This window comes from Spinacia oleracea, chromosome 4 (genome assembly GCF_020520425.1).
Source record: "Spinacia oleracea cultivar Varoflay chromosome 4, BTI_SOV_V1, whole genome shotgun sequence".
Classification (NCBI taxonomy): Eukaryota; Viridiplantae; Streptophyta; class Magnoliopsida; order Caryophyllales; family Amaranthaceae; genus Spinacia; species Spinacia oleracea.
In genome coordinates this window covers 95272809-95296577 of record NC_079490.1, presented here as the reverse complement: position 1 = coordinate 95296577, position 23769 = coordinate 95272809, and the positions used below count along the sequence as shown (strand labels likewise).

The 23769-nt window shown below is 40.3% G+C and overlaps 2 protein-coding genes and 1 pseudogene across 2 annotated transcripts; 2 read left to right on the top strand and 1 right to left on the bottom strand.

Moving 5' to 3' along the window:
- The first annotated feature begins 492 nt into the window (after positions 1-492).
- Positions 493-3084, top strand: LOC130471724 (uncharacterized). The gene is made up of 4 exons (XM_056841997.1): positions 493-767; positions 881-1404; positions 2412-2656; positions 2745-3084. Exons 1-4 carry the CDS (start codon positions 493-495, stop codon positions 2967-2969), a joined length of 1269 nt encoding a protein of 422 aa, XP_056697975.1. The 3' UTR covers positions 2970-3084.
- Positions 3085-4444: 1360 nt separating this feature from the next.
- On the top strand, positions 4445-7294 carry LOC130471723 (uncharacterized). Its single transcript, XM_056841995.1, has 5 exons — positions 4445-4594; positions 5308-5400; positions 5503-5607; positions 5693-6136; positions 6990-7294. Exons 1-5 carry the CDS (start codon positions 4445-4447, stop codon positions 7041-7043), a joined length of 846 nt encoding a protein of 281 aa, XP_056697973.1. The 3' UTR covers positions 7044-7294.
- A 7817-nt stretch (positions 7295-15111) lies between these two features.
- Positions 15112-15212, bottom strand: LOC130460387 (uncharacterized; annotated as a pseudogene).
- Between the last annotated feature and the right edge of the window lie 8557 nt (positions 15213-23769).

Below are 23769 nucleotides of genomic sequence, written 5' to 3'. Positions count from 1 at the left end.
ACCTCCACATCAGCCTTCCACTGAAAAAGTAAAACTACATAGTTGTTAGAAAGATTTCTAAAAAGATTGTGATTTGCAATATGACTAACCTGAGCTGCTGTGATGCCACCAACCTCAAAAACGATCCATGCATTGCTACTTTACCTTTGCAAAGACTTTCAATCTCTTGGATAGGCCACTTCATTAATTGGTTCCCACTAGTACTAAGCCATATTTCTCGAGGTAAAGACTACAAATTAAGAATACAAAGCGAAAACGTCGAGTTAAACCGAGAACCAGTAGTAGTATACCTGAAGCCCTGACCATCCCTTTTTTCTTTCTTTGCATGATTTTCCGTTGTTTATACTTTGAATGCGTTAATTTGGAACTGTTTATGTCATCCAAATATGTTATGTTCTTACTGTGAGTAGTCTGAATTATTTTCTGTTAAATGTGAAGGCCTTCCTTTGATATAACAATAAACTTTTATGATTCAAGTCTTTCAGGGACGAGATGAGTTATCGTAGCAAACGAACTAGGATTGCAGCTCTAAATGAGTCTCGTAATGCATCTGAAGTTCCTCCAAAAAAGGCTCAAAGGGCAGCAACATCACAGTTAGCATCACAGTCAGCACATCCACACAAAAATCAGCCCACTATCCCAGTTCCCTCGCCCTCACTCAAAAACAAAAGGCCTGCATCATCACAGTCAGTCCATCCACCAAAAAGTCAGCCCACTATCCCAGTTCCCTTGCCCTCACTCCAAAACATAAGGCCGGTATCATCACAGTCAGTCCATCCACCAAAAAATCACCCCACAATTCCAATGCCCTCGCCCTCACTCCAAAATACAAGGGAACTAACGACAGATGGGGGTCATTCAATCCTCAAATTACCACTAGCACTCAACGTGGGCCTTCGTCTTCCACTACCACTAGCAACCTTATTTGGAAAAAGCCACTCACTGTACCAACAACTAGTGAACCTAAGGTTGCATCGAAAGGGCCATCAAGGTACAACCCTACTCTAGACAAGACTTTTAAGTCACCTAATATCCCAACTGAAAATCCCACAAAAGTCCCACAGTCTAGGCTGTCAGAACCACCCAAGCACCCTTCCACTGTTTCTCTAACTTCTCAGCTACCATATGAACTTGCTAAACAGTCCACATATTCAAAATCTGTTGCTTTTGATGCTAGTATATTAGAAGAAACACTTGATACTCGTACTGGGAGTTCACCAACAACACCCGAGGATGAATATGCAGACCATATAAGTGATGGAAAAGCAACAGCAAAATCCAAAGAATCATGTGATGGAAAAGAAAAAGAGATCTTTAAAGGATCTAGGTCTCGATGTCATGAGTCGCTCCCTGAATGGCTAAGTACAGTTGAGTATGATAACAAGGAGCAGGTTTTGACCATAGGTACATTCACTTCCTCTTATTTTAATGAATCAGATTTTGTCATATTGTATAGATTAGTTGAATTAGTTGCTAGCAGTATATCTGACCTGAACTTGTTTTGAGCAATTTCAGATTAGTTGAATTAGTTGCTTGTTGATGTAGCCTTCATATTGAGTTGTTCATACTGAGTTGAACTTGTTGTATATCTGACCTAAACTTGCTATGCTCTGTCAAATCTGACTTGTTCATACTGAGTTGAACTTGCTGTATATCTGACCTGAACTTGTTGTATATATGACCTGAACTTGTTGTATATCTGACCCAAACATGCTATATCTCTGACCTGAACTTGCTTTATATCTGACCTGAACTTGCTTTATATCTAACCTAAACTTGCTGTATACTCTGTCAAATCTCAATTTCACAGCCAGAAATTAGACAGAAATTAAAATCACCGAGATTCTGGTTAAACTTTACTGAAATCAGGTTTCGCCTATGACCAGATGATTCATAAGCCTCACTGCAAACACGTTTATACATCCGACAAGTAAAACTGAATTTTGACAGTTGGACCAAGCATGTCGAAGGATCATACAAAATTATCCTAGTGCTAGAGTTTATCAAAAACCTAATCTGTGAATTTCTGTAAATTAAATTTGTAGTAAATCAAAGAGTAAATCTAATCTGTGAATTTCGAAATCGATCTTGTGTTCTTGTAAATGACTTAGATACTTCTCTCCTTTCAGCTACATGTAATCATTGACTAAGGTCTTTTATTGCAGAGATTCTGTAATTAACTTTATGCACTCCTACAGAGCTGTGAGTTATGAATCATTAGGCAATCAACAACTTTTCTGTAGAAAACCTATTTCTTGTGAAAATATAGAAATATAACACGCTCTCTAAAAATACAGACACGATTATCTACTAAAATAAGAGCTGTCAACATGAATGCTAAATTAGAAGTGATGCACCTCCTTCTCTTTTCTAATTCGAATGATTTTACTCTTTGATGTTGCCTTTTCTAGATGCTAAGGGTAATCAGCAACTAGTTAGCGGGTCTATTCAACCAATGGACGTCTGGAACACCAATGGAAGCATCAAATATGTTGTGCACTTCAATGAACTATACCAACCGATTAGGAAAGGTGGGCATATTTTAGTCAGATTCCTTGGAAGCATAGCAAAGCAAGAACAATACTGCCCAGTTTCAGAAAAGACTTGGGGTCAACTGGACAACTATTATAAAGTTGAAATCATCAAATTGATTAGAGTATGTTTCTTCTCTCGATTTTGCTGATTTTTTAAGATTGAATTTGTGTTAACTCATATAGTCATTCATGGCTTCGTATTTTTTTAAGGACAACTTTGTGATTCCTGATGATACAAAGTATGAGGACCTAGCTCTCCAACGTGTTGATAGAGTGTGGAGGCAATATAAATATGAAATTAAGAAAAAGTACTTCAAACCGAATGAGAAAACAATAGAAGCCATTAAAAAGGAAGTGCCACCTGGAGTTTCCAAGCAAGACTGGGTGAACTTGGTCAACTATTGGGATTCATCCAAAGGGAAAGTAAGTTTTTAATATACTGTTCTACACTTCTACGTATTGTTTACTACTTCCATTACATCACTTAGTGCCCTCGCATCATGGTGTTTAGTATTATGGGGTTTCAAGCACAAATATAAGGCCCACTGGCAGGGACTTGGGGAGTCTAAGGTTCGAACAAGCTGGTCCTGGAAAGTCTGTTTCTGAATAACTTGTCAGACCGGAGTACTCTGAGTTGGAATGAAAAATATGACCTGAAACTACAATCCTATAGCACGTCCTTTAGGATCAAGGTAGCACCACCAACCAGTGAGAATTCCCGCAAAACAGAGATTTAAAATCATGAAACAGCAAACCTTCAAAGACGAAAATTCTAGGGATACTGTATTTGTCTAATCGACCCAAAAATAAAGATATGAATTGATATTATTTGTTCCCTTGGTCAAGTCTATGTAACACCTGTGAGGAAAAAGGTCCTGGTGCGACTTTGCTCTGCTTCAATATTGTGGCTTTATGTTAGGTTAAGTATCCTTGTCAACAGAATCTTTTGGGTTATTGCCTTTCAGTTCGAATTGTCTTTTGGGTTTAGTTTATGTGTTTTGTGACAGCATATGAACTTCATAGCATTACTGGTTACAGACCTTACAGTACCTTACTATGTCGATTTCTGTTCTCTTAGATTTTTGTTTTTTTCGAATATGAACTTAGAAGAGACTCTGATTAAGTCTTCGAACTGAACTAGACTTCTTGAATTTATCGAATCTTTTTTTTAGAGAAATTGAACTTATTGAACCTAAGTTAAACCTATTTATAATATTAAATTGAACTGAAAGTATTGGATTTGAACTAGACTGTTTTGACTCTTAAGGAGAAAATCCCAAAAAAAAGAAATGACCTACATACATGATACATCCAATGTAGATACAAAAGTTTTCTGGTATAATTTATTTCTCGCAAATTGCTCTTGTTTAAGTATAGGCAATGAAAAGATAAATACTTGTATAATCCTCTCAGGAACAAAAAGAAGAGTAAAACATTTTAGTGCATGGCTTCCTTGGCCTCCCATAGATTGGCATTTGGCAATACGTTGCCAGAGAAAATATATATCGTCTGATCTGTGATAGAATACTCTGTATTAGATAGCATGGAACCATAATACTTCATAAATCACAGCTCACAGACTCACATGCTTGTGATAGATAGGCTAGTAAACGAGAAATACAACTCAATAGAATAGTCGCACGGACAACATTTACACGAACTGCTGCCAAGTAAATACTCCAGTGTAGAGATTAGCATCATGAAAAGGGGAGTTGGGTTCCAAGGGCAATCTCCACAGGTTAAATTAGATACACAGTAAGTGAATTGCAACAGTTGCATGCCAATAGAAATATATGTACAATACAATAATACAAGTATACATGTCAAGTGGCCAAAGCAAAAATAGCTGAAGAAACTTGAGAGTGCATACAGTAATTCGCAAAATAACATCACAGCTTCAAAATAGCAGAATGATACCTAGAGGCCAGATGCTTGAGGCCAAAGATACAGAGCACCCTTCCATTTGCAAAGTTGAAATCAAATCGGCAACAGGACATTTCACTGAAAGCTACTCTGCTGTCCCTGAAAAAATAAAGATAGCTTTTAAACAATGTCATATTGTAAGATCCAAGAGATAGAGCAATATAGCTACTGAATAGGACATCTAGGTAATCTTCTCTAATACAGATAATAATATCAAGTTATTAACTTGTCATATCAAATTCAGACAAACCCTAGAAATGTGAATCAATGAGTGTCATTAATCTTTTCTTTACCATCAGTAACACTAACGAGTAGCGGAGTAACGACTGTCATTCTCAATCTATCAAGGTCGTATTCGACAAATGAATCATTTTGACTGGGTGAATCCATGTTAATATCGAGCTCAACTAGTCGCAGCAGGTTTAGAATAGTACTCATAAGTCTTAAATATGTATTAACCTTTGTTCTTTTATCTGACCTGATCTGCATATTTTTAGTGAGTATTTTTTGCCATTTCTGATTTAATCTAATCTGGTTTTTCTAGTTTGATATGAATTTTTTTATATATATGATCTGATTTTAAGAAGAAAATAAGTAATAAGCAATTAGAACAAGAGGAACTTCCTTCCAAAATAAAAAAGAACAAGAGGAACTGAATGTGTGGTCAAGATAGCTCTCAATAGATTTTGGTGTCCTCATAAACCAGTAGATAACATAACTGTTGTTGCTTTTTCAAATTTCTTTCCTGGTACATTCACTTCCTCAATATGCATTATCCGCTAGTAGCTTCGTTAAATCCTGATTTTGATTTTGATTTTTCACAAAATAATGATGTTTAAATACTTTGCAGCAATTGTCTGAGTATGGAAAAGAGGCACGAGCATCTCTGAGTCAATTGCACACTAATGGTGGTACAAGCTTTGCGAATACACGTGCTGATTATGTATAATACCATTAATCCAACTAGAAAAAAACTTATATCCGTGATATGTCTTTTTATAATATTGCATGTAACTTGTTTCTATGTATATATTGCTACTTGTAGGAAGATGAACATGGAGAAGATATGAGCCTAATAGAACTTTGGCTAGCTTGTTATAAGAAGAAGGATGGAACCTTTGTCGATGGCACATTCACCGAAGACTTTTTGGTAAAGTTCTGATGGTTATCCCTTAGCTTGTACTTTCTTTTGTATAATTTTATTCTCCCATTTATTTTTCGTATATGTTATGCAGGATGATGTTAAGGCAAAGGCTGAAACTTTAAAGCTTCTTTATCCTCCTGGCTCCAAGTCAATTAAGGAGATCGAGAATGAGGCTTTCGAGGCTACGCTATATAATGGAGAAATTCCTGAAAAACCACAAGGTTATGGATTTGGTGTTCGTAAAGGTGACATTTATGGGGTGCGTGGTGCACTCAGAAAAGCAGGGTTTGGTAAAGGAAAAAGGAAGGTAATAGAAGTGGATAGCATCAATGTCGAGGTATCAAGCTTGAAGCAAGAGAATAAGGAACTTCATAAGAAAAATGAAGAGATAAAAGACAAGTGCGATGAGAATGCAAAGCTGATTAGGACAATGACATCGTTGTTTTCTCAAGTTTTAGAATCCATTCGCATTGGAGACGCTTCAACACAACTTATAGACGCTGCACAAACCGCCTTGCGTATGGCTAACCCTCCGGTATTATTGAAACCCTTTCACTTAGCATTTTCTACTGTTTTTATATGACTGGTTATGCTAAATGTGTGATAGATGGACTGACTGTATTTAGTTAAGAATTGAACAAACACAGAACAGAAAAGAACATCTGCAGGAACAGAACAAATACAGAACTGAACTTTGCAACACATAACAAATTAAATGGACTAGTTGAACTCAGGAGAACAGAAATGAACTTCTGCATGAACAGAACATAATTGAACAGAACAGAACATCTAGAAATCTTGTTTGTCATATGGTTAGCAGGTGTAATTTGCAATGTTGTTTGCAACCTTAAAGCTTCTCCTAAAATCTTGTTTGTCACATGGTTAGCAGGTGTAATTTGCAATGTTGTTTAAGATTTGTTCTTCAAATATAAATTTGCTGCAGAGGTCTGGGTTTGTATTCTTAAGCTTCGGAATTTTGATAGACACGTTGAGGGTTTAACAGGTGAAGCTGAGCTACTGAATAACTGAAGCCCTCTTCATCCTATCAGTTATCCTCATACCACAATCCAACTTGGCTGAGCATTGCTAAATTGGGATTTTCTTTTTTGTTTCTGGAAAAAAAAAGAGGGTTTTTGATGAGTGTGTGAATTGGTTCACAAGAATTGGTTCTTACCTAATTAAGTTGAGATTTAGAATGTAGAAGCTAGCTGAAAAGACTAAACAGAGAATACTCTAGCACAACTATACGAAATAAGTCATGTTCATTTTAATTCGAAAGTTCCAGTCACAAGTGTGTTTTATTTTTACCGTAGACTTATCGTAGTTTATTTTTACACTTTTGGGGAAACTATTAATATATACTTACCGTTTTTAATATTTTTTTTAAGGTCAAGGATGCATTTGAAGATGATGATGGTGGAAGAAAAGAATCTAAGGGATGATGCATAACTCCTTAAACTATGAAGCTCATATGTTGCGTACCCTTTTATTGCGTTTGTTGTGTTTGGTTGTTAGGGAGTGATCTGTACTCTTAACATTTTCTGCTGTTTTGTTGTTTAGATGCTTTGTTCAAACCTTTTGGTATTAAATTTGTGTTTTGGAGATATGTAGCTAGCTAATTTAATAGTTTGGACATGTGTAATTAAACTTAATTTGATGATATGATATGATTTGGAGCGAGCTAATACGTATTATTACATTATATAGATTAATAATCTTGTCATTTATAATTTTAAATGTGTTCGTGCTATATATATAGTTAATTGCATTTGTTTGGTTTGGTTTTAATTAATTAGTTTCAGGTTGATTTTGCTTTGGGATAACATGAACGACTAAAAAAAAATATATTAAATTAAATTCTCGACGCTTTGTAGTGTCGAAACATGATTCGCGCAAAAAATTGTTGGTAAACCCGCTAAAAATATTACTACGCAGATGACCGTCGAGAAATATTTAGCTACACCAAACACCGTCGAGATTCTCGACGCAGATTAGCGCCAAAGATATTCGGTAGACGACAAAAACCGTCGAGATTCTCGACGCCCCAAAGCGTCGAGAATTTCTCTACGGCCAAATTCTCGACGCTGACTTGGTGCGTCGAGAAAATTTTCCCGACGCTGTATGGCGTCGAAAATTAGCCAAAAAAGCGTCGAAAAATGACGCGTTTTGTAGTAGTGGTTGCAACCATGAGTGCAGATCTACAGAAAACGTTCATCAACTCAGATGCTTTCACGATCATTAGTGAGTTAAAGAACATGTTCCAAGATCTGGCTCGGGTCCAAGGATTCGAGACTCATAGGCGAATTAATTTTTGAGACCAAGCTTAAGAAAGGCGAGCCCGTAAGTCCACATGTTCTCAAAATGATTGGACTCATTGAGAATATGAGTCGGCTGGATCAGCAGTTCTCTCAGGAAATGGCTGTAGACACCATCCTCCATTCTCTTCATAACGGGTATGATCAGTTCAAGCTGAACTACAGTATGAATAGTCTGGACAAAACGCTCACTGAGCTTCACGGTATGCTGAAGACCGCTGAAAAGACGCTCAAAAGTGATAAGCAAGATGTGCTTAAGATGCGTGGGGGCAAGTTCAAGAAATCTGGAAAGAAGAGGAATGCTAAGAAAGGCGGCAACAAGGCCAGCCCAACTAAGCAAACTGGCGCCAAGTCTGAAAAGAGGAAGGTCAGTCAACCCACTTCTGAATCCGAATGCTTCTACTGCAAGAAGAAGGGGCATTGGAAGAGAGATTGCTTGAAGATAACGGAAGATCAGAAGAACGGAACAGTCGTTCCATCTTCAGGTATTTTCGTTATAGACTGTATACTTGCTAATTCACCTTCTTGGGTATTAGATACAGGTTGTGGCTCACACTTATGTTCCAATCCACAGTGACTAAGAAGAAGTAGAAGGTTATGCAAAGGTGAAGTCGACCTACGAGTGGGAAATGGACCACAGATTGCTGCATTAGCTGTAGGAACTTATTATTTGTCGTTGCCCTCTGGGCTAGTTTTGGAACTGGAAGAGTGTTTCCATGTTCCAAGTCTTACTAAAAACATCATTTCTGTTTCTTGCTTAGATGCTAAGAGATTTTCCTTTTTAATAAAAGACAATAGTTGTTCGTTTTATTTTAAAGAGATGTTTTATGGATCTGCTAGATTAGTCAATGGACTTTATTTATTAGATCACGACAAACAAGTTTATAACATAAATACCAAAAAGGCCAAAAAGGATGATTCAGATCTCACCTATCTGTGGCATTGTCGATTAGGCCATGTTAACTTGAAACGCATGGAAAGACTTCAAAAGGAAGGAATTCTAGAACCATTTAACTTAGAGGATTATGGTAAGTGCGAATCATGTTTACTTGGCAAAATGACAAAGCAACCGTTCTCTAAAGTTGGAGAAAGAGCAGCTGAACTATTGGGTTTAATCCATGCAGATGTATGTGGATCAATGAGTACAAATGCTAGAGGTGGTTTCAGCTACTTTATCACTTTCACTGATGACTTCAGTAGATATGGTTATGTCTACCTAATAAAGCATAATTCTGAATCCTTTGACAAATTCAAGGAATTTCAGAGTGAAGTAGAGAATCAATTAGGCAAGAAGATTAAGGCACTGCGGTCTGATAGAGGTGGTGAATATCTGAGCTATGAATTTGAAGACCATCTGAAAGAATGTGGAATTCTATCAGAATTGACTCCTCCTGGAACACCACAATGGAACGGTGTGTCGGAACGGAGGAACAGAACCTTGCTAGACATGGTTAGATCAATGATGGGTCAGGCCGAACTTCCAACAGAATTTTAGGGACATGAACTAAATACAGCTGCACTCACTATAAATAGAGCTCCGTCTAAAGCTGTTGAAAAGACTCCATATGAGTTATGGTTTGGAAAGCCTCCAAATGTGTCTTTTCTTAAGATTTGGGGATGTGAAGTATACGTCAAGCGATTAATTTCAGACAAACTACATCCAAAATCTGACAAATGTATCCTTGTGGGCTATCCAAAGGAAACAAAGGGGTATTACTTCTACAATACATCTGAGAACAAGGTGTTTGTTGCTCGAGATGGTATCTTTTTGGAAAAGAATCACATTTCCAAAATGATAAGTGGGAGAGAAGTAGACCTCGAAGAAATTCGAGTCGAACAACAAACTCTAGAGAATGCTCAAGACGACATTCAGGATGAAACTCTGAGATCTTTAGAAGTTTCTGGTGAGAATCATGGACAATCTAGAGATGTAACCCCGTGTAGATCGCAGAGATATAGATCTCAACCGGAAAGGTACTTAGGTATTTTGACGAACGAGAGCTATGACGTTCTATTACTTGAAAGTGATGAACCTGCAACTTACAAACAAGCTATGACGAGCCCTAGCTCCAAGCAATGGCATGAAGCCATGCAATCTGAATTAGACTCCATGTCTGAAAACCAAGTATGTGATTTGGTCGATTTGCCAGATGGCTACCAAGCCATTGGAAGAAAATGGGTTTTCAAAATGAAAAAGGACAAGGATGGAAAACTTGAAGTTTTCAAAGCTAGATTGGTTGCAAAAGGTTACAGGCAAGTCCACGGTGTGGATTACGATGAAACCTTTTCACCAGTCTATTCGGATAATGTTAGCAATCGCTGCATATTACGATTACGAAATATGGCAGATGGATGTCAAAACCGCTTTCTTAAACGTCATTTTAACAGAAACTGTGTTTATGACACAGCCTGAGGGTTTTGAGTATCCCAAGAATGCTAAAAAGGTATGCAAGCTAAAGAAATCAATCTACGGATTGAAGCAGGCATCTAGCAGCTGGAATATACGTTTTGATGAAGCAGTAAGTGACTTTGGTTTCATCAAGAACGCAGACGAATCTTGTGTATACAAGAAGGTCAGTGGGAGCAAAATTGCTTTTCTAGTACTATATGTCGACGACATATTACTTATCGGAAATGACATTCCTATGTTGAACTCTGTCAAGATTTGGCTTGGGAAATGTTTTTCAATGAAGGATCTAGGAGAAGCACAGTACATATTGGGCATCAAGATTTACAGAGATAGATCTAAAAAGATGATTGGATTTAGTCAAAGAACTTATATCAATAAGGTGCTTGAAAGGTTCAAGATGGCAGACTCCAAGCGAGGCTACCTACCCATGTCTCATGGAATGACTCTAAGCAAGACTCAGTGCCCAAAAACACTTGATGAGCGTAGACTAATGAATGGGATTCCATATGCATCATTCATTGGTTCAATAATGTATGCTATGATATGTACACGCCCGGATGTTGTGTATGCACTCAGTGCTACGAGCGGGTACCAGTCAGACCCAGGAGAGGCACATTGGACTACTGCCAAGAATATCCTGAAGTACTTGAAAAGGCACAAAGATGACTTCCTGGTTTGTCCATATCATAGCATATCCCAACCGACAAAGATGATTTCAGATCACAGTCTGGGTTTGTCTTCTGCCTCAACGGAGGTGCAGTAAGCTGGAAAAGTGCTAAGCAAAGCACCATTGCGGATTCTACAACTGAAGCGGAGTACATTGCTGCAAATGAAGCAGCAAAGGAAGCTATATGGCTAAGGAAGTTCATAGGTGAACTTAGTGTAGTCCCCTCCATTAAAGGACCAATAGCCCTATATTGTAATAATAACGGAGCTATTGCACAGGCAAAGGAGCCTAGACACCACCAAAGAGTCAAGCATGTACTTCGTAGATTTCACCTTGTACGAGAGTTCATTGAAAGAAAAGAAGTCGAGATAAGCAAGATTGGAACTGATGACAACATATCAGATCCATTTACTAAACCTCTGCCGCAGGCGAAGCACAACTCGCACACTGCAGCTATGGGAATCAAGCATATTGGAGAATGGCCTTGATGTCCTTGTTTAATGTTTTAAAGTTTTAGAGTTTAATTCTTTGTAAAACATTATTGGTTAATCATTCACAATAAATGAATAGAATTCATTTTTCCATTTAATTTGTGGTTTATTAAATGATGAGTTCCTTCAATTTGACGATATATTCAAGATAGACTGTCAGGACCAGTCCTGTGACTAAGAAATGTCTATCAAGTGAACTTGAATGTCAAAAGTTGAAAATGGTCCATAGTCGGAGTTTTCTATAAAGATGGACGCATAGAAAACGTTAGACGACTAGAATGCAAGATGACTAGTAGTTCTGTTTCTTGAACTAAGAAGACATGGCAATGTCGTAACCATTTGCATAGATACTTACTTTGGGAAGACTAGTATCGGACAGACCTATGAAACTTTACTGTAAGAGATGAAAATCTGTCATAAGTAAATTTCATTAAAATTATTAGACACTAAATCCTCAATACATGAGTGGTTTGAGATTACTTGTTTGAGAACTGCTTACTTTGACGTTGACCAACCGTCGCACCGTAAAAGGAGGATATAAAGGCAACGCTCAGGTAATCACCTATCAAACGAAGTCTAATCTCAAGCTCGCAAGATTGGGATTGTCCTCCCATAAATCGGGATGAGATGCTTAAAAGTTGTACAAGACCACTCGGAGAGCTAGAAAATGTAAAATGCATGTCCGTGCTCAGATGAATCATAGGTAATGATTATATGTTTTATTTGATCAGTTGAACTCTGAAACCGAGAAACACCTCTGGACGTAATAAGGATGACAACTCTTACCTTATGTTCAAGAGCAAGCATCGAGCGATAAAGGAATTAGGAAATGCACACTTGTCCGTAAGGACAAGTGGGAGACTGAAGGAAATAATGCCCTTGGTCCAAGTATGCATATAATGTTAAGTCTAATAAATGCGGTTCAGTATTAATTGACAAGTTAATAAATTTAGTGAGATCAAGTGAGCTGAATGCCTAGCTAGAGGCCGCTTCAGTTGAAGTGGAATTAATGATATTAATCCACAGCTTACTCTTGACTGAACCCGTAGGGTCACACAAATAGTACGTAAACGGATCAAGTATTTAATGGAATTAAATACTCCATCTATGGATATTCGGAATCGACGGATCTTGGTTTCAGTGGGAGCTGAGATCGTCAAAGGCAAGAAATGAATACTCCGGAAACGATGATATTGCCGGAAACGGAAATATGGATCGTATCGGAAATATAAATATTATCCAAGTCGTAGATATTGCCGGAAACGAAACATGGTACGTATCGGAAAATATTATTGGAAATGGAAATATTGCTGGAATCGGAAATATTGCCGGAAACGGAAATATTATCAGAATCAGAAATATTGTCAGAATCGGAAATATTATCGAAATCGGAAAATAATTACGGAAACGGAAATATTAAATATTTGTTCGAAACGAAAATTAATTACGGAATCGGAAATATTAAATATTGTTTGTATCGGAAATAAATTCCGGAATCGGGAATTTAATCGGAAGCGCGTCGTACGAATTAGCATCGGACGAGACTTGCTAGACGAAGGCCCAGCACGAAGCCAGGCCTACGCCCTGCAAGCCCAAGCGCCTAGACACACGCTGCCAAGCCACGCCAGGCCCAGCAATGGCCTTGGCGCGCGCGCGAACCTGCGACATAGGCTGCGACAAGTGGGTTGGCGCTGTGCGTGGGCCGTAAGGCCTGCGTGCGGTGCTAGCGTATCACTCGAAGTGTGTTACTGGAATCCTAAGGCTACCGGGATTCGTCATATGATTAAATCTATTCCTAAAAGATTTAGTTTATTTAATTAGAGTCCTAGTAGGATTATAATTAAATAAATTAGTATCCTAATAGGATTCCAAGTCCTTTACCATAACTCTATAAATAGGTGCATAGGGTCACATATTTACATCGAGGATTGAAGTATTCAAAGGTAAGATTTTCAAGCAAAATCAGCCACAAACACTTGCCCTATTAGCCGAAATTTATAGTACCTTAAGGGCGATTCTAGTTGGTCACTCTTAAGGCGGATCCGGACGTGCTGTGGACTATCTATGGAGGGACGACACTTGGAGTCCTAAAGACTTGTTCTTGTCCGGTTCGGGCGCAGCTAGGGAGGGCACGCTACAAAGTGTATGCATCTGAATTATGCTAAATGATTATGTGTTAATAATATGTTTCTTGGCTTTATGGTTTTTCCGCATGATTTATGTTTATTCATATGTATCATAACCTAACAGGTACGCCCTAATGTTTCTAAGAGGTTCTTGCAGTCAATTTTGGAGTACCTCACCGAAGAAGTCGTGGTCATGGAAAATCTCGAAACCATGCTTCTGGATGCTGTCCTGAATGAGCGGTTTAGGAAAGCTCTAGCAGGGGTAGTTCTCGCCTTCGCGCACAAGCATACCGTTCAATGTTAGCTTGTATGGTTGCAGGATAGGTCATTTGGGCTCTTGTTCGTTTTCAGACATTATTCTTTCAATGCGGAATTGGTTCTTGCGCAAAGTTACTTCACCCATTTTGGTTGATTACCTAAACGAAAGAGAGGTGAAAAAGTAGTTATGGGGATACAGTCTTTCTCCCTTATATCTAGTGGCATCCCAGGGAAGTAGCCCTAGGATACCATCATATTTGGTTTGATTCGAGATGCTCGAGATCCAGGAATGTAGGATCGTACGCTTCCATAGCCTGAACGACTTCTTACATTTGGAATCCGTACAGGTCTTCTCCTTTGCTCGTGACTCCAGTCATTGAGCAACTTACATCAAAAGGTGCGGCATGGATGGTTATCGTTGCTCCGTATGGTGAAGTTTAACCTTTTGGTGCAAATTCACTGCTACACCTCTTAATTCTTGGAGCCAAGGACGTCCGACTAGGATGTTGAAAGTGGGTTTGATGTCCACTATTTGGAATTCAGCAGTTCATGCCACAAGTCTAGTTTGGATGGTAAGATTAACTTTGCCATGCACTGTTCTACGGTAATTTCATAGGCTCTTATTCCTTAGGTAGAAGGCTAAAATTCAGTGTCTTTTTTCCTTGGAATTGCTCACGGTTTTTCTTGAGTTTGTATGTTTGTTAGGGGGCGTGCTCGTGAAAGGACCCTCCATCCTCTTGACCTCGAATTGGAGAGGAAACTTAGGAGATTATGGCGTGTACGGTCTAGATCATCAAGACATAATAGATTCGAATCGTTGAGTGTTGGTGAGGAACAACAAGAGAGTGAGCAAGTTTTTGAGAACATGGCGCTCCCGGTTAAGAACTTGGGAATACCGGGGGCATTCGAAGCTACGTGTGGTATTCAAGCCCCCACAACGGGTGCCAACAAATTTGAGATCAAGCCCGCCTTGATCAATTTGGTCCAAAGCCACCCCTTTTGTAGGAAGAGTAATGAATCACCTCACGAACATCTCAAATAATTCGAGCACTATTGTGACACAATCAAGCACAATGATGTCACATCGGATTACGTGAGGTTGACATTGTTTCGGTTCTCTCTACTTGGGCGAGCAAGTGATTGGCTTGACAAGGAGGTCAAGCCCAACTCACTTCGCACTTGGACCGAGGTGACGAGTGCATTCTTAAACAAGTTCTATTCGCATGGGAAGACGGCGGAGTGTCGCCACAAGATTCAATCATTTGAGCAAAGGCGAGATGAGTCACTCTTCGAAGCTTGGGATCGTTTTAAGGAGTACCAAAGGAAATGCCCTCACCATGGGATCCCTAAATGGTTGTTGCTTCAAACATTCTACTTGGGGTTGAGTCCAAGTTCAATGACCAGTCTTGATGCGGGCGCGGGAGGTCCCATCATGAACAAAACTGAGGACCAAATAGAGGAAATAATTAAGGATGTAGTTCAAAACTACCAATCTTGGCATGTAGGCACAAGGAATTATGATGGAAAGGTAGGAGTGAAGATGGTAAGAGTTCGGTGTACGCCATAGAGCAAGAACGGTTGATAGAGAAGCTTAGCTCGCGATTGGAGAAGCTCGAAAACACACCCAGCCAACCGCCATCACCGTCTATAATTCCACCACCCTCGGCCACTCTTCTCAATAAGGGGAAGAGCAAGGTTAGTTCTTATGATACAATGCCTCCGGGCACCTCCTTTTGCGAAAATTTCCAAGACTTTAGTCACTCCCCCAATGCATGCCCCTTAGTTCATAACTTGTCATTTGTGGATTATGGCCCTTCGTATGAAGGCGATTTTGATGTAGAGTATGCTAATGCCTTAAATGAAAGGTCTAGGAATGATAACCCTAACAATCCAAATTTTGCTAGGCAACCTAGAGGGCTCTCTATGTATGGTTCCCACCAAGGCTATGGCCAAGGAAGTGGGTTTGATAGCCAAAATCGAGGTGGCTATAGAGCACAAGGCTATCAAAGCCAAGCGCCCTATGGTCAACCTCAAGGTTTTGGCAATCAAGGCCAATACAACCAAAGGAGTTATAATCCCAACCATCAAAGTGGATGGGGTTATAACTACTCTTATGGGCAATTTAGGGGTGCCTCAAGTGGGGGTTATCCTTTGAACTCGGGAGGTCCTTATGGTGCATCTCAATTGCCACCTCCCGGATTCAATTAATGGACCGAGGACCTTTGGCAACCAATATCAATCAAACCTTAGTGGTTATGGCATTGCACCTCCACCACTCCCGCCTCTCAAGTCTAATCTCGAGGCTCTCATGGAGTCGTTTGTGGGGGCGCAAGCCAGGAAGAATGTCGAGTTTGAGGATGGATTCAAGCAATCTAACACTCACTTGAAGATGATTGAGACTCAACTAACACAACTTGCTAGCACTATCAAAGAGCATCAAGTGCATACAAGTCTCCCACCCCAAGGTCAACCTCCTAAGCAATTGTATGCAATTATGACAAGGAGTGGGAAGACTTTAGATGATAGTGCAAACGCATGTTTAAGCTCCTAGCTCTAGGGGTGAGAGTTCTATGGGAAATGAGTCCTTGGACCGTGATGATGCGGAAGAGAAGTCTCATGTCGACGATATGAGTGATGGTGATAAGTCGAAGGAGACTCCTCTTCCTCCTCTCCCAACTCCTCCTCCCCCCTATCCCCAAAGATTTTATAGGCACAAGTTAGATGTGCAATTCTCAAATTTTCTAGAGGTTCTTCGACAAATGTATATCACTATCCCCTTTACGGATACGTTGAAACAAATGCCAACCTACACAAGATTCCTTAAGGAAATCTTGAGTGGGAAGCGAGATTTTGACGTAAAGGAGACGGTGAACCTCACCGAAAATTATAGTGCTATCATCCTTAACAAAACGCCACCCAAACTCAAAGACCCGGGAATTTTTTCTATCCCTTGTGCTATTAAGAAGCTTGAAATAAGCAATGCGTTGTGTGATTTGGGTGCTAGCGTTAGTATACTACCTTATTCGGTGTTTGCCAAGCTTGAAGTTGGTGATCTTGTCCCAACCAACATCACCTTGCAACTTGCCGACCGTTCGGTCAAGTACCCTATTGGCAAGGTTGAGGATGTTCCCCTAGTTGTTTGCGAACTTACTTTCCTTGCGGATTTTGTCGTCTTGGACATTGATGAGGATTCCCATACCCCCATTATCTTGGGGAGGCCATTTTTGGCCACCGCGGGTGCTCTTATCGATGTGCAAGGAGGATTAATCACCTTGAAAGCGGGAGACGCCAAGGCTAGTTTGAAGCTTGCAATTGATGAACATTGTTGCTCTAAGATGAAAAGTTGTATGAAAGTTGACACTCTTGCTTGTGTCGAGCACAATCATTCTTTTGTTATTGCTTCTAACAATCCTTGTGTTCTTAAGTGTGATTTTGAGTTTGATAGGAAGGTGAAGGATATGCACGAGACCTCCTTTGTGCAAGGTGATCCCTATGATGACGTCATCACCATTCCCGACACATTCTGGATTGATCTTGATGATGTAAGGTCACCCACTTCGGCTTGTAATGGTAAGGAATGTATGAGCAAGAAGTCTAAGCAAGGCAAACCTATGCCTAGGAATACTTGGTTTGGTCCCCACTCCATAAGTGGTGACTTGGGTAAGTTGTTTGTGCCCAAGGAGGACATGAAAGGTTTGTTGACTAGTATTGACCCAAGGTCTGTTGTGTTTGACCCCCCTTGACTTTTGGGGGGTCCGTCAAGATAATGACGTTAAACGAGCGCTACCGGGAGGCAACCCGTGTATTCATTTCCACTCTCGTTCCCCCCATGATCTTTGGGGGGATTCGTCAAACTAATGACGTTAAACGAGCGCTTCCCGGGAGGCAACCCGGTTGCCTAACTCTAATCTTAATTTGTTTTTGTTCACTAACTTTTGGTTTCATAGTTTTATTTTTCTTTTTATTAAATAAAAGTGATGAAATGGGGTGTATTAATCGAGCATCTAAATCAGGCATATATCCAGTTCTGTGCAATCGCACAGTTAATTCATGCGATCGCACAAAACTGGAAATATAAATCGGTAGCTCCCCAGCAGTTGGTGCGATCGGGCTGGAAAATTGTGCGATCGAGCTCGAACCGTGCGATCGCACGTAATTTTCGTACGCTCGCACGGGTCGGGTGACCCGGTTCTGCGATGGTGTTATCAGAAAAATCGCAGCCACCTTCTTCATTTCTCACTTTCTTTTCTCATTTTTTCACCATCTCTCCACTTTTTTCTTTACTCCAACTCTTCAACCTCCATTTCCTACTCAATCTCACTCACTCATTTCACTCCAAATCAATCACATTCCACAAATTCATTCTCCTTCTCCACTTTAAAACCATTAATTTCAGATTTTTATTCAAAAACCCCCAATTTCTAGGGTTTTATGTGAACTTTGATTTTGTGATTCTTTGTTGCAATTGGAGCTTTGGAGTGTGCTTTTGGGTGATCTTATCTTCCTCCTTTGCTAGTGGGTGACGATTTCTTTCCCTTTCTTCTCCACTTTTCTTTGGATATTGATTTCATTGTTCATATTATTTGAGTGAATTTCTGAAATTTTTGATTTTGATTGGTTAGAAATGCATGTTAGTTTTTGTGCTTGCTCATTGATAGTCTAGACTTGTTGTGCATGCTACATTGTTAATATTTGTAAAGTCTAGTCTATTGATAGATTTTTAGTGAAATGTTGATGAATTTCTAGTTGGAATTGTTGTTTTTGGTTGATGAGTATTGTTGGAGTATACTTGTTCGCATTGAACTTGGGTGATGTATTGGCATTCAATTGTGGTAGTCTTGTTGATAGATTGTTAGCCTTCTTTACTAACTTAGTTTTTTCCTATTGTTTTTTATTGTGGTTGTTTTCTTTGTTTGTGTGTAGGTTTTTGTTCTCCAGTAGTTCATCATGATAACAAAACGTTCCAAGAAAGGGCCCAACGCCCAACCAAACAAGCGGAAGGCACCCGCCCCGCCGGAGTTCAAAACTTATGGCATTACCTTTCCGGAACAACGGTCTTGGACCCATTTTGAAGAATTGTCTAAGCTGACCATCCGCCCGACAAAGTTCTATCATGAGAAGACCGTTCGTGATTTGGGGTTTAAGAAGGAGCTTGATGTTTTGATTGACGGACTCGATCTTGAGGAGTTCGTAAATATGAATGCTAAGACATACAAGAGGGTCACCCTGGAGTTTCTTGCCTCGGCTCGGAGGCGAAGGGTTTTTGAGGATGGGAGAGAGACGGTGGAGCTTAACTTTCAAGCTTTCAATAATCAACACAAGCTCACTAATGAAGAGATCAATGATTTCTTCACTATCTTTCCAAATCGGGGTCTTGTCACTAACCCGGTGGCGGAGTATGCGGACTCCTATGATGAGAACATTTGGTGGGGGGACCTCACGGGAGAGGAGAGGAAGTTCATTTCCTCTTCGGCCAAGTCATCTTCATTTCATCACCCCGCCATTCGTTACTTGAACCGCATGCTCTTATATGTGGTCTTTGCTAAGGGAGCCACCGGTTCCTTGTCTAGCCCGGAGCTTGGAGCCTTATGGCTAGCCACCGAGAAGGATCGTGGCGTTTTGGATTTTGGGCAGCTCTTGATCACCCGGATTATTGAAATTTGGGATGGGCAACCGACTAGTGGTGATATCCTTATTGGTGGGATGCTCACCCTTCTCTTGAGGGCACTTCCCAATGATCCTTACAAGACCGCCCTAGAAGAGTTGGATGAAGTTCCGGGAGGGGAGTTCCTTGAATTACGGACTCTCACCAATGCCAAGTGGATCAAGGCCACCAAGAATGACAAGTATATTTGGCCGGTCAAGCAACGAGATTGGTGCATCCTTCCCAATCCCGCCATCACTTCTTGGACTCCCAATGTGCGGTATTTTCTTACCCGCGATCCTCAATTCATTGCTCAAGAGGCAAGGGTTCCTCCTCCTCAACCCGCCCCGGAGTCTCTTCCTCATCGTCCTCCTCCTATCTAGGAGCCTTCCCCTCATGAGGGTGGTACATCATCTTCCTCCTCTCCTTTTGATTTACATGGTTTACAATCTACCCTTGCGGCTTTGTTGCAAGGGCAAGAGAACCAAGCTCGTACCTTGGCCACTCTTGCTCCTCAAGGGAGCCGCACGGGAGATTCTTATCCCGATTTTGACTCGTCCTGCTACGGTAGGCGGGTGTACGATTTTCATGTTGACAAAGGGGACTTTGCCCCCTATGTCAATTATCCTTATCACCCTCCCCAACAAGGGCCCGTCCCTAGTTGGAATGAGATGCGTACACCCACCTACCCGTATTGGAGAGGTCCATCCCAACCCGGTGTCACTCCCCCCTCCTTTTCGCCCTATGATTATACTTTGATGGGCGGTAGTGATTACCGTGGTGACCCAATGTACCCCACTACCCCACCGGTGGATCGGCCTAGTGAGTGGCCCGAGGATTTCACCGGGTGGCCTAGGGGATATATGGGTGGTTGGGATGGCCCCCGAGGAGAGCCACCGCAAGGCAACTACCCCCTTGTTTCCGAATATGGTTGGCCGCCCTATACCGACGCTTCGGGTCCCGATGTGGACCCCACCTACAATGTCACCTCGTTCACCGACGATGCGTCTCGTGCTCATCGTCTTGAACGGGATGAATATTGGAGGATTCATGATGCGAGGGGTAAAAGGCATGCCCCGGGACCTTCTTCTTAAGTTTCACTCCATTTCTCCCCCATCTTGATGTGATGGTATGCTTGTGATTAGCTTGGGGGAGATTTGCGCGTGGAGGTTTTGCTTTGGAGATGCCTTTGATGATGGTTGGTGTTATTGGTGTTCTTACCACTTTGAGTGGTTGTATATATGATGAGCTTTTTGGTGTGTTTTGGCCATTTGGCCTTGTCTACTAACTTTTTTCTTGGTTGTTTTTTAGTGTTCTTTGTGGTTTGGTTTCATTGCGGTGGGTTCACACTTCCCACCAATGCCTTGTACGTGGATTCTTTGGTGAGTTTGTTCGGTTTTTACCGGTTCTTTGCGGGACTTGCTCCCACGACACATCCGGTAATATCCTTCTATCTCACATGCATTCTTTGGGACGGACATCTTGCATATGGGGCATTTGGTTGGATGGGTAGCTGTGCCCCTCCTTGCTTAGTTTGAGGCCTTGAGGACATGGCCTAATTCTATCTTGGGGGGAGTTTTGTTGTGTGGTTGCTTGTGATTCTCATTTCTTTGAAACCATACCACTATGTGCACTTGTATATATTAGCTTCTTTGTTTCTAGTTTGATTTTAGTTTCTTTTCTTTTCATTTGTTTTGTTTGTTTCCTTTTGTTTTCCTTTTTGGTGTGTTCTCGTATTCTTTTCCTTTTTCTTTCTTTTTCTTCTTTTTCCTTTCCTTTTGTCAAGGCAAGTTTTTCTAGGTTTTCTTAGGCAATATTCTTGTTTTGGGCAAATAAAATTGGAACTTGTAGACTAGAATGCTTTTATTCCTAATTGGTAGATGGGTGCACGGTTTTCAATGTCTTGGGTCGAATCTAGGATTTAGGTGTCAAGAAAGTTGGTTGAACTTTGGGTAGCATGCGTCTTGAACCCTTGGCTTGTGGTAAGATGGTGTCGATCCTCTCTAGTGATTTGAAACCGGAGAGAGTGGTATTTGCTCCCATGTGAGGTTCATGTTCAAATTAGCCCAAATACATATACATATATTGAGGGGCATGGATCCTTGGCATCGACTTTCTTACTTCCCGAATTTGACTATTTCCTTCCCGAGACCGCGACCGAACTACTTTAGGGGACGATAGAGGCATTTCTTTCGGTGACTATTTTTGATTTTTAGTTTAGAACTTTATTTTCTATTTTTCTCATATGTTTTTGTTTGCATTTGCCCCCTTTCTAGCCATTTGAGCCTTGCCCTTCATTTCTTATGAACACATTACAAGCCTATTAGCCTTTGTTTTATTTTCACCCTTAGAAGTGATAGTGAAGCTTTGAGTTATGATGCTTGATGGTTTTGAATGAATATGCATAGTTGAGGAATGATTGTTATTGGTATGAATGGCAATGTTTGGGAAGTATGTTGTATATAGTGAATAAATGATGCAAAAGCAAGAAGAGAAAGTAAAAATTTTGAAAAAGCCAAAAACAGAGAAAAACAAGGCATGAGAAAAGTTCCAATTGAAACACAAAAAAAAGAGAAAATCAAATCAAGAAAAGTGCAAAAAGAGTTGTAGTTTAGAATAGTTGTTGAATAAGCTTGGGGATACCCCAAATAAGTGGTATGAGTTAGTTTTTGGTTCTATTTGCTTGAGTTGAGTTCATTGATTGCGCTTCACTTTAGGTATGAGTACCAAATCCCAAATTTGTTCCACACCTTACCCCTAGCCTATGTTACACCCTAAAAAGTCCTCTTGACCCTTATGAGTTGAGTCATTGTCGGTGGAGGGAGGATTTGGTCAATTTTATGGAATGGGATTGTCATGCTAAGATGTCGGGTAGCCTAATTTTAATTTTTCTGGCGCCTTCGCGGCGTCTCGAGACGCTATTCTCAAGGGTGGATAAGATCTAGAGATTTGACGCGGTATGCTTGGTTGAAGGGGAATTGGCTAGTGTTTACCCATAGTTCGGTTTGCTTGACTCTTGAATCTTTCACTCGATTTAGGACATTGGTTAGCGTGCATTTGTTTATTTAGTTAGTAATATTAGCATTCTCTTGTGCTCGATCCATAATAAAGGCCCTTATCTTGAGTTTTGTAGTTTCGTTTTTCTTTTATATTTTTTTCTTTTCTTTTCTTTTCTTTTCCTTTCTTTTATTTTTCTTTTCTTTTCTTTTTTTTTTCTTGGTTTGTTTTTCATTTTAGTTCTTGCCTTGATTCTAATTTTTTGAAGAGTTATGGGTGTTTCTCTTTGGAAACCCTTGCGAGATCCCACTCACCCTCATGAGCGATTGTGGGGTTCAAAGAGCTTGTTGCATGCGCTTAAATGCAACCGTGATTCCTACGAAAGTGAGTTAGTGTGCATTCTTGTAGTTCTTGTTTTCTTAGTTTTAGATTTTGAATAATGGATCATTCTCTCCTATTTTCATGTTTGGTTTGCTAGGTACTAGCAAACAATTAGCTTGGGGAGTTTGATGAGAGGCATTTAGGTCGCTCTAGTCCTAGGATTTTATTATGCTTTTTGATAGTTTTGTATTGTTTTGTTGCTTTTTTATCCCCTTATTCCATCTATGAACTTTTCAGGTAAAAATATTGGAAATGATGGAAAACACTCGAAGAATGCTCAAAATAAGCCAGTGCGATCGCACAGAATTTCTGTGTGTTCGCACGGGTCAGCATCTTTGCCTCCAAAGTCAAGCAGGCTTGTGCGCTCGTGCTCCCAGATCGTGTGCTCGCACGAAATCGAAAAAACGATGCAGGAACTATTTGGGATTTCGTGCGATTTCACATTAGAAGAGCCCGCTCGCACGGATTTTTGGTGGGCTCGCAATGAATTTCCGTGCGAGCACATGAAGATTTCTGGGAATTTAGCTAAGTCAGTCATGTGCGATCGCACGACTTGTGGGCACGATCGCACGGATCGAAGAAAAGAATTCGTCGCTGAGCTCGCTCGCACTGAACCACAGCCCGCTCGCACTGATGCGATCGCATCTGGGTATGCCCGTTCGCACGGCTGCGCGGGATTCCCTTTTCGAGTTTAAACTTCTCATTTTTAGGGGTTAATATAAATAGATTTTTCATTATTTTTATTAGTTAGTTAATTTCAGAAATAGAATTTAGGAAGTTTTAGAAGGTTTGCTCTTCAAGCTAGTGTTCTAGAGAGAGAAACTCATTGATTTCAAGCTTCAAATCTGTAATTTCTTCAACTCTTCTCTTTTTCTTGCA